Below are 12195 nucleotides of genomic sequence, written 5' to 3'. Positions count from 1 at the left end.
ACTACACACTTTAATGTAACACACACTAAACTGGTAGACAGGGTCTAGCTTAATACTAAGCAAGTGTGACGATAAAGATTAAGGGGCAGATTTATCATACCATTGAAAAAGGAAAAGTAGAGGTGAGGTGTTGCCCATAGCAACCAATCAGATTCTAGCTATCATTTATCTAGTCCGTTCTAGAATCTGATTGGTTGCTATGGACAACACCTATCCTGCCACATGCTATCCATCAAATGGGAGTAAATTGCACTTTGTGAGTACTGGAAACATTTTTTGTGTAATATGTAGTTTAGTTTCAGCTACAAAAATAATCTACTTAAGCAATATATATATATATATATATATATATATATATATATATATATATATATATATATATACATATATATATGTATGACTGGTGAGGAGACTGGATCCGGTAGCATATTTTAAATGAATGTATTCAGCATCCTTACACGTATGATCCAAGTGAGAAACTATTCTGACAGGAAACTTTTTCCACATAAGAAGTAAGGTGTAAGTATGAGCACATTGTGGGAACTCTATTCTCCAATTGTGAAGGAATGTGCTTCAAATAGAAGTGACTGGAAATTTAATAACCTTGGCGGAATGAGAAACATTTTACAATAAGCGCACTAACGGGTCGGATACATGCTATGAACATCTGTGCCCCTCAAAGTGAAAGTTTTCATCAATTTCCTACTCATTTGCTATGGTGCAGATTGCAATGGTTAAAAATCCAAAAACATTTTAGGGCACCTAGACATAGGGATATTTGCTGGATCTGAGCTCTTTTACATCCACTCTGTGGTGAATGATGCACATAATCTAACAAACTCGCTGTTGTACTACAAGTGCCAGCATGTCTTTCCAGGCTAAGGCAACCTATGCATGGTTAGTACAATATCATACTACATGCTAGCAATCCAGGTCATGGTTCAAAAAAACATTGCTAAGTGAACTCTAGGCTTAGGTCTTCAGGCCATCCACAAAAGCCCCTTTATCCCTGACCCGCAAGGCCCCAGTAGTGGTGTGAGTCCTCAGAACACCCTTTCCTGCAAAACTGAGTGGGTCCCTTTACCTCAGATCTGCGGAGACTCATGAATTGCTAGTTCTCCCAGACTCTCAGAAGAGCATTTCAGCCTCCCACATCTGGCCCACTTCCCAAGTGAACACTCGGCACCAGGATTTCCCAGAGGGTAGATCTAAAATGTTGGCAAGCATGAATCTTCCTTTAGGGTATTCTTAAGGATCTGCTCAATCCTTTGATCGGCATGGAGTCTCGAACCCGCAACCTGTGTGACCCTGCAGCTGGTCTTAAGGCCCATGCCATTGGACCAGTCCAGTGGGGTTAATCTTCTTATAGACTAGTCAAAATACTAGGCTGTTCTAAAATGTGATGCTGTTGCATTTGGAAATATTGACAGATGCAGATTAACCTCTTACTTAGAGATAATTTAGCTAACAGGAACTTGTGACAGGATGGACCTCCTGTGCCAACCTGTCCGTGTGTTGCTGGGGACCGGCTGGGCTTGCCTTGCCACTGTCCCCTTTCTTTCTTGCAAATTGTGCCCCATAACCGCAGTAGGAGGGGCTTGCTGCTGCCACCATTAGACTCCTTCACCGGCACCTAGAAAAGTTTCCTTCTGGGAAACTCTCGCTGCTAGGATACCCCCTTGCTGGGCACCTGGGTTGATACACCCGACCAAAGGAACTGCCACAGGTAAGTAGGCGTCAAAGCAGGATCTTGAAGCAGTGAATAGCCCTAATATGGAAAGTTATCTACACTAGTTTGTGGTACTAGTGATCTCCAGGAAGTGCAGATGGAATAATGATACATTAAATGGTCAAACAATCTGATTTTTATACAAATTTACACAGATACAGTGGCAGGAGATAATTTAGCCTCCTGCCCAGGGGCAGGCTGGGCTGGGGGGCATCTGCCCCCTGGGACAGTCCCATAGTGTGATAACTTGGGTTGTGTCACTGGGCCATCAGCATTTTTTTCCCTTTAAAATAGGCTGCTGAGTAAAGTCTTCCCCCCCAGGCTAAAATTTGCTATCCCTCCCCTGCTCCTGCCCCTTTCACCAATTCAGGCTGCTTCATGCAGCCTGCATATAAATCAGCCTGGAGGGATTTAACTCCTTTTTACTTTGCTGCTAGTGGCACCACAACATCTGAGGTTTTACATCAGATATTTACCATCCGGATGTGATATAGCCTCCAAATTTGGAGTTAATGCGATTTTAAACTTAAGCAAAATTCACATCACTTGCTGCTTGCATTATTCGGACAGATTCTGAGATACAGGATGAAAAGCTACACAGGAAAGAAACTCAGCGGCCCCCTGCTGTTTATACAGACTAAAGCAAGTGTTTGTAACTTCATATAAAAAAGGTCTAATTAGCCTAAATGAGGATTTCCTCTCGAAGTTACACAACAGATTTCCTCAAACAAATGCCTATTGCATCAAAAAACAATTCCTCAAAAATCAGTACATTTGCAGTGATATAATTTGGCACCTGTGCCACTAGTGGAAATAAATTTCTTCAGTAAATTATTTCTATGTGATCCAGCCACAAAACCTAAAAGATATCCAGTGAAAATAAAGGACAGAAACTGTTTTGTTATAAAAAGGTATTCACATGCCTTTACTGTAAAAATATCACAGACTTCCCTCCATCTAGAACCTCCTCCACCTCCGACCTCTCTATCACTGTTGACAATTCCACTATCTCATCTGCTCCACCAACTCTGCTGCCTGGGTTTCATCCTCAACTCCTCTCTCTCCTTTGATCCCCACATTCAATGTCTTGCCAAATCCTGCTGCTTCCAGTTACGCAACATTGCTCACACTAGGCCCTTCCTCTCCCAGGATGCCATTAAATGTCTCATCCACTCTCTGATCATCTCTCATTCGGACGACTTTGACCTTCTCCTTACTGACCTCCCACACTCTCCTCTCGCTCCTCTTGTATCTATACTTAATGCCGCTGCTGGGCTTATCTTCCTTTCTCGCTGCTCCACATCTCTCTCCCCTCTCTACCAAACCCTACATTGGCTCCCCTACAGAATCCTTTTTAAGCTCCTTTCCCTCACATACAAAGCCCTCCACCAACTCCACTGCTGGCTACATCTCCAACTTCATCTCTATTCACACTTCATCCCGCTCACTACGATCGGCCAACAATCGTCGCCTCTCCTCTCCTCTGATAACTTCATCTCACTCACGTATTCAAGACTTCCCCCGCGCTGCCCTCCTCCATTGGAACGATCTCCCTTGTTCCATCAGAAAATTCCCCAATCTGAGGAGCTTCAAACGGGCATTAAAAACCCATCTATTCTTAAAAGCCTATCCGTCATCCACTTACCTACCCACCTTGTCGGTTACCTCTCCCTCTCATCCCTTCTTCCCTCTTCCTCCTTCTTGCTCCATGCGACCGTGTCCCCATCTTACCTGTTGTGTCTTCGGTATGTCTGTCCTTCCCTTTAGAGTGTAAGCTCCTTTGAGCAAGGCACTTTCTCCTCCTGTTTCCACTACTTTTACCTTTGCTCTCCAGCTACTCTGCCCACATCCTTTTTGGGCTTTCTGCCCAATGACTCCACACTTTTTCTCTGCACCTTTTGAGTGGCTCTTACCTGTTAGTTGCACCTATACTCTTGGGCACAGGTTTCCTCCTGTGCTGAATATCCTTCACTCTCACCCTTTCTAATTAGCTGTGCTTTGAGTTATAGTGTTACTTGTTTATTGTACCGTACTGTTCTACACTTGTACTGTCCTACTGCTGGTTCCTGTATGGCGCTGCAGACACTTTGTGGTGCCCTATAAATAAAAATGAATAATAATAATAATAGACTCACAAAATCAAAAATGATCAGTGATTTAATCCTCACCTAAGGGCTTGTGGGTAAAGACACGCAAAGTGTTTCTGTAGGGTTTTCTTTTGCTTTTTTCACACATTACTAATAACATGAAAAGCGCATAAAAAAAGTCTGGGTCCGTATTCACAGTCACTTATTTTTTGAAATTTTCTCTCTGTACATCATTTATTCTTTTGTATTTTTCACTTGGATTGGGGAGGTGTGATGCTCTGCTCCTGAATATCTACGGAAGGAGGTCCCATCATCATCATCATCATTTATTTATATAGCGCCACTAATTCCGCAGCGCTGTACAGAGATCTCACTCACATCAGCCCCTGCCCCATTGGAGCTTGCAGTCTAAATTCCCTGATATAGACACACACTCACAGACAGACAGAGACAGACAGACAGAGAGGGAGAGAATAAGGTCAATTTTGATAGCAGCCAATTAACCTACCAGTATATTTTTGGAGTGTGGGAGGAAACCGGAGCACCCGGGGGAAACCCACGCAAACACAGGGAGAACATACAAACTCCACACAGATAAGGCCATGGTCGGGAATTGAACTCATGAGTCCCAGAGGCTAACACCTTCCTGACACCTCTGAGGTCCCTCCTTTTAGGGAGGGGAGCATGAGATTTAGTCACTGGGTGAAGCCCTGGTGGACCCCAGGGCAAAAGGATCCCTTTGCCTTGAAGACCCACCCCCTAGAAGGCAAGAGTCTTCAATCTATTGCAGTGCAATTTCTATAAACATAGGCGGGCAATTAAAAAAATGAAAGCAAGATAATGTACATTCAGTTGAAGTGAGAGTATATGAATAGTTAATATTAGTAATATTATTAGTTCCGTGTGCCCGTCAGGTCACCGGCAGAGGTGGGACAAGCCCCTGGAGATGACTTGTAGACCACTCCTTTCACAACTTGCAAAAATCAGACCATCCTTCATGTACCTCTCACTCCAGTGTGACCAGACAGTGCGGGAATTCAGAAACAACCAGCTCTTAATGCATCTTGATTTGTAGGTGAACTCCTGTGGAGTTACTGAACGTTGTATTATATTTCACTGGGGTGCAGGACACCTGAAAGCCGCCAGATACTTTGCAAATCACATAAATTGGACACAGAACAAGTCGACGAAAACTCAGTGAAAACTGACCAAATGCTGCCAGTAAAAGTCGTTTGAAGGTTCAGTCCCACCTGCAGCTCATTAATACAACTTAAACTCCACGTAAAATATTGCACTTGTAACTTGTCCCCCCCTATCTCCCCCCAGAGACAACCTGTAACTGGACCTCGGTGTGCTGATTATATCAGGGTATCGCAGGAATCCCACTTTGGGTTCATCTGTGTATAGCTGAGTCCATTATTTTCTTCACCTTGGGTTAAAACGTGAAACTTGAAATCCAAGCAAAATACATCTACTTCCCCCCGACACCTGGAAACACTTTCTGGTACTTAAGTGTCGAGCAGAGTATTGCGATAAACAAGAGCTGGACTATCCCCGGACTGCTTATATATGAGTTATAATATGCTTTTATGCATAGCGTCACTTGTTCTATATCATTATTATTATCTTTTATTTATAAGGCGCCACGAGGGTCCTGGAGCGCTGTACATAAGGGGTTAGAGCGCACAGCAGAATAACATAAGTACATATTTTATATATATATATATATATATATATATATATATATAACAATTTTACATTATCATAAACCACAAAATTACATAATTACAGTAGTAAAACAATAGGAGAGAGGGCCCTTCTTGGTAAAGCTTACAGTATGTGTGTAATTATATTAATTATAATTATAACCATTATTGTGCTAGTTATATTATAACCTGTTTTCTGTCTATATTCAAATTTTTACGGTATAAATATAGTAATACAATTACAGTATATAATTATGCCATATATATTTATAACGTATTTTATTATATTTATTATTATTATGTTGCTGTTTTTATGACGTTTTTATAAATGTGAAGAAAGCTAGTCTTCATTTTTGCAAGACAATAAATGCATTTTATAATATTTACAATATGTAATAATTATGTATGTGAAAATGAGCTGTAAGCTAAACTGTTAGCACCCCCTAGCCTTCTATTTTAACTAAATTAACCACAATTTTTCAGAAACTGCGCCCCCTTCAGAGTTGCGCCTTGGTTGGTCGCCCTTCTCGCATAGCCCTAGTTACGGCCCTGCCTAATGCCTCCCCTCCTCCTGTAGATTATAAGGATATTAGAAGTTACTGGTGAGTTCTGTGACCATGTAAAAACTAGGAGGCCGCAGTCATGAACATATAAACCTGATCAAAATAAAATAGTTCCAAAAATAATCAATGTGTTTGCTGTATACAGTGTTGATTGTGTTTACTGCATTTTAAACTTGTGTAGATCCAATAAAAATCTGACGGTGTTTCAGTACATTAGAGGAAAGGATTTAAGCTCATAATTGGATATTTACCATTTCCACAGCTAATAAAGACTCATCGTATTACCTGCATTATGCAGACTGTTGGTAGAGGTTCTCGACCTTATTTGTCTGGTACTTGGTTAAGGTTTTGTACCCAATACCGATTTTTAGTGGCTCCCGTTTGCCAGTCACCGCGCAGTGAAAGGAGCTGCCCGCGGTGATCAGTGATCCATTTGTGCTTACTGACGTCTGTTTCACGCACTGACCAAAATACAGAGCAGCTCGGCAATCCAGCCAGCTTCACAAAATATCAGTAGGTCCCCATATAGTTCAATAATATCTCTAATCAGCCAAGATTATAATTGCCAACTTCTCCTCGTTGGCTTCAAGGAGATCCCGGGGAAGGTGGGCGTGCGGGGCCTGATGAATCGCATCATTTTTGGGGGGCGTCATTAAGCCCCACCCCCCACCACTTATCTATTGCGGGGGCGAGAACTGGGAGATTGCCCCGCTCTCCCGGGAGGGCTCCCAGAAATGCGGGAGTCTCCCGGACATTGCGGGAGAGTAGGCAACTATAAATAAAAGCAGCTAATGAATCTCTAGAGACTGAAGTGTCTTTTACATTTCTGTCTCCATTACTGAAGTCATGTTGTCTTACCTGTCAGTCTTTGATTCAATCTTGGTCTCCATGAAAATGGCCACCTCCATAGGCATCAATACATGGACATAGGACACAATTTCTGAACTGTGTCATCATGCCACAGATGGCGAAGCCAACCACGTCTTGTACTGGCTCAGCATCAGGGAGAATGCCAGACTCTTCAGGGAGTGAGGGAGAACACCCCTATTTCAAGGAGTCTCCCTAACATTCAGGGAGAGTTGGCAAGTATGGCCAAGATCAGACAGACGCAAGTGGCTGGATGGGAGTTGAAGACAATATTTTAGTGGCTACTTACCTTTAGTCTGAGAGTGGTCATCACAACTATGAATCAATTTTACTTTAATAAATTATTTTTCAAACTGTTGTTTACAAAGTAGGCCACAAATTTGCTGGCGTTGGGCTTAACATTAGCAAAAATATTATCCAAAAGCAAGCTTGTTACTAGTGATCTTACCAGCCTAGGCTTCCCCAATGCATTTACCCACAGTAAAAGCATAAAAGAGAGCATGATTCATTCATAAAATCAGAGTGCAAACAGATGGCTACTGCAGCGTAAGCAAATGCATGCAGTAAATGGCAGTAGGTATGAAGCCTTAAGCATATTGTAGTAATTAATGATCAGTAATTTGTTGCTTGTACAAAGAAGAGTTAAGACCAAAACACGTGTCAGGAAAACTGTCTGTAAAATTCTATATATTGTGCTCTGTAAAAGTTTATGCTGTTTATAGAACAGAGTAAATTTATTTTCACTTTATTTCAAGTTGTTACACTCTATGCAGTAAAATCTCCTGGTTTGGTTTAATACGTTTATTTAGTTTAAGTCCATTAGGGCTTGTACACAAAAACAATGAAAATTATAATTTAGGCGTAGACATAAACCTTGTACTTTGTCCGCTATTTAACAAAGTATCAGCAGCGCGCTTATTAGTGGGTCTCAAAGGTTCCCTCGGCGCAGTGTATTGTATCGTCTTATTCACTTACGTGAGCACTGCCAAAGAACTCCAATGTATTTATTTTACAGAGCATTAAATTAATGCTTAAGCCACTGTTTGTCAGAAAGTCTGCTTATATTCACTTTTGGACTTTAAATGCTTCTAATTAACTTATTTAATTAAAATAGCGTTTTTTGACATCCATTTTAGTGAGTTACTTTTTTTCAACCACGTGTTTTACAAGTTTTCCTTTGTATTTAATAAAATTTTATACCTCTAGCTGGTTAGTTTGAGGCTTTATATAAAATGAAATAATTGTTGTATATAAATTGTAGTTTTTGAGTATTGATATCAATGTAGATTGCTGTTTTTAAACATTTAAATTTGATAATTTAATATCTTAAAAAAGTAGTAAACCAAAAATCTAAAAATCATATTATTATATATATTATTAGTATGTTAACCTATGTATAATGCTAATAGATGTGTGTGTGTATATTTATATAAATATAAATATATATATATATATATATATATATATATATATATATATATATATATATACATATCATAGACATATGTGTGTGTGTGAAGGATTAATGTTACAAATTAATAGTTCTTTGCATCTTCCTTTGTCTCGTAGATGTTCTATTGGCCAATGGCATTTTTCATACCTCCATCGGTGTTTGCCGTCCATCTTCAGTTTAACCTCCTGTACCAGTTCTGGATACACACCGAGGTAAGCTACGCTTTATTTCTTACCCAACTCTCAGCCTGGGGCACTGTCTTGAAAATCCACTAGGGACTGATTTATTGCGTACGAGAAATCTTTGTCTGACTCCTTTAAAGAAAAACATCTGTTCGTTTTTTTAGTTCTTTTACTAAATATATTGCTAAGTTTATAAGGAACAATGAGACCAGTTGGTCTCAATTAGATAACATTCTTTTGTTAAATCTGTATAATATCAAACCCCCTTTCTATTCCCTGTAACATGTGTCTGTATCTTGTAACATTTTAGACCCTGATAGGAGAACACATTTTAAATGGATTTCCTTGCCAAGATAAAAAGTGTAACCAGGGCAGAATTTTTCAGATAAATATAACCAATTGATGTACATTTTTATCTTCCACATAAATCCGATTATTTCTACGTACAGGAATGATTTGGGTGTGGTGTCTATTTATTGGTTGGGAGCCACCTTTTACCTGTGACCTTAAAAGTCCAAGAAATCATAACAATAATTAAAACAAGTTCTGCAAGGATTAAATGTGCACAGTAAACAGTATAGATATAAGTAATATTGTGCTCAATATTAGGACATCCAGACCTCACGTTAATGTAAATAGCAGAACAGATCTAAGATGCATCGATAACAGATAATTTTGAAAATTCGGCATTAATGGATTGGTTCTGCAAGCTACTATTTAAAACTATTGCTACTTAAAATATTTTGCATATCAGCATATATCCACAGACCTGGACTCCAGTGATCATCATCATCTATTTATATATATAGCGTCACTAATTCCGCAGCGCTGTACAGAGAACTCACATCAGTCCCTGCCCCATTGGAGCTTACAATCTAAATCCCCTACATACACACAGACAGACCGAGAGAGACAAAGGGCAATTTATTAGCAGCCAATTAACCTACCAGTATGTTTTTGGAGTGTGGGAGGAAACCGGAGCACCCGGAGGAAAACCACGCAAACACGGGTCGGGAATCAAACTCATGACCCCAGTGCTGTGAGGCAGAAGTGCTAACCACTAAGCCACTGTGCTGCGCAATGAATTGGACACAAATTGAAGAATATATTAAATAATGATAATAATGATAAATAGCATACAGTTCACGATGAATAAACTCACATCCTCAGACCTGTCCAACCTGTGGCTCTCCAGGCGCTGTGAAACTACAAGTCCCAGCATACCCTGCCAGCTATGGGCTGGCTATCTGCTGGCAGAGCATTCTGGGAGTTGTAGTTTCACAACACCAGGAGAGCTGCAGATTGGCCAGCCCTGTATTAGGTCATAGGAAGTCTGCAGAACCATTCCAACCTATTCTAAACAATCTGTTCATTAAATTGCATAATGCATAACTATAAAGCAGTCATATACCTGTATAATGTTTTTGTTTATGAAAGAGCCACTGCATATAAATATATAATTGAGACACACACATAACGATCCAATAGACTCTAATCCGATCATTTTTAATCAGTTCATTCAATAAAGAAGCAATGATTGATTCTGACCCGACAGAGCAGAAGGACTTGAGCAGTGTAAGGTAATATAACTGGGGAGCTGTAGGCAGGATATAGGCTCCAGTAGATGAATTGTATCTTATTCATACTTGCCTACTTTTGAAGGCAGCTGTCCAAGAGGGGTTCCGTTGAGGGGGGCGTGGCCACGCGTGGTGCGCCATTATTTCCCGCCCCTGCCAATCTTAGACAATTCTGGCCAATTGCAGCAGGGGGCTGGGCCACAACGTCTCATTTAGCCCCACGTTCACCCTCCTCAACAACGGAGATGGCTGCACCAGGGATGTATGCCTGCTTTCTCTGGAGTCCGGGAGAACTCCCACAAATTCGGGAGTCTCCCGGACATTGCGGGAGAGTAGAAAACTATGGTTTTATTAAATGTGTGGGGTCCTCCTACAGAAGCGACAACCAGCGTCAGGCTATTCCGGGCTTTACTGGTTACGCTATAACGGGGAGACCCGCGGGGTGGGATCCCCCTTTCTGATCTGAAACCAGCTGCAGCCTTGTCAGCATATGATGGGAATCCATAGGGGAATCGGTCCACAAATTAACTGCCCCACCAGGGGAAAAAAAACAAAACAGCCCCATGCTTAATAGCACTGGATTCTACCTGTCAGTGCGCAGTGTGCTGTTAAACAAACAATGAAGTACCGTTGTGGAACTACAAGTCTCTGCAAGCCCTGGCAGGTCCCGCTGGAATATGTAATTTCATAAAGGTACCTAATAGTAAAAAAAAAAAAAAATGAATACAGAGGGCCTGGCCTGATTCATAAAGGCACGAAAGTCACATACCTTTAGGGTCCCGCAAGATTGAACCGGACACAGCTGCGTGCGCTCGAGCTGGGTGCGCCCTTACTGTACATTGACTACGGGCATACGCCCAGTTTCCTCCCCATTCCGCTTCTGAAATTGTAGGCTGTTGCAAGGGTCCTTTGCGCTCCAAGAGCGCTACATTCTCTGGCGTATGGTTAGTTTCTGGACGTGCGCAGTGCAATTTTACATGAAATACGTCATGTACTGACATTGGTGTTTCTTAATGAATCAGGCCCTGAATGTTTTAATATTTTGATTAAAATAAATACTCCCGTTGACATTACTCTGGTTACTTTTCTTACCAGCACTGCTTTTATTTAAAAAAAAAACAAAGAACATTTTTTAAATAAAAAATGGTGATGATCATAACACATATCTGTTCACCAAGCCCTCGAGAGCCGCAAGAGACTTGAGAGGAGCCTCCGGAGGATCCAGAGACGGTGCCTTCTCTAAGCCAGGCCCCTTGTGAGGAATCCTTGTGCTGATGGCAGCCGTCTCCCCTCCGTCACCTTGGGGTTTGGTCTCTCCCCATGACATTGGGTTTGGATACATGTAGACTGTTAAACCATCCTAGAAACCCTCTGTTCACTTCTCCATGAAAGTGCCGTCAGAGTCCAGCGAGACGTCGCACTTGGCCTCTGCTGCTTCCACCTGCATTACACCATTGCCTTTATACAGGGTAGCTGCTCTGAGATGATCTACTATACAAATGTCTTTATCAGCATAGGCAAACCGAGGGGGGTGGGGTTGTCTAGTGCCTGGATACCCCCCTTCCAAGCCTGGGGCACTGTATAATTGAGGTGGTTGGACCCTGCTCCCGCTTCGCACAGCTCTGCTTGAAAAGGGAGAGCTGTGTGCACCTAACAGTTGTGCATGCAGCATTGCCCATGTATATTATGGGGATAGGAAGAGTTGGAGAGCAGCCGAGCACTGTCTAAAATTTGCCAACTCTCCCGGAATGTCCGGGAGACTCCCGCATTTTGCGAGAGTCTCCCGGACTCCCGGGCGAGTGTGGCAAGATTTTGTGAATCGCGGCGTTTAGCCCCATCCCACGCTGTCAAATGACGCGTTTTGCGTCATGCCGTCACGGGGGCGGGTCCAAAATGATGCGGATTTTGGAGGCCCGCCCCCTATGACGCCCACCTCCCCCGCAGGCTCCCGGGTACTAACATTGTAAAGTTAGTAAGTATGTCCTATCTAGTACCGTTTGAAGCAGCATGAGTTTTAAGCTACATGAAGCT

The 12195-nt window shown here is 41.8% G+C and overlaps 1 protein-coding gene across 1 annotated transcript in view; it reads left to right on the top strand.

Annotated features, from left to right (window-relative positions):
• Positions 1-12195, top strand: part of AGMO (alkylglycerol monooxygenase) — a 172350-nt gene that overhangs the window by 64743 nt on the left and 95412 nt on the right. The window contains exon 6 of the mRNA XM_075211417.1: positions 8522-8617. Within this exon, the coding sequence (XP_075067518.1) occupies positions 8522-8617 (96 nt within the window). The remainder of the gene's footprint in view (positions 1-8521; positions 8618-12195) is intronic.

The sequence above is a fragment of the Mixophyes fleayi genome, chromosome 5, assembly GCF_038048845.1.
Source record: "Mixophyes fleayi isolate aMixFle1 chromosome 5, aMixFle1.hap1, whole genome shotgun sequence".
Taxonomy (NCBI): Eukaryota; Metazoa; Chordata; class Amphibia; order Anura; family Limnodynastidae; genus Mixophyes; species Mixophyes fleayi.
This window is presented reverse-complemented; position numbering and strand designations above follow the sequence as displayed.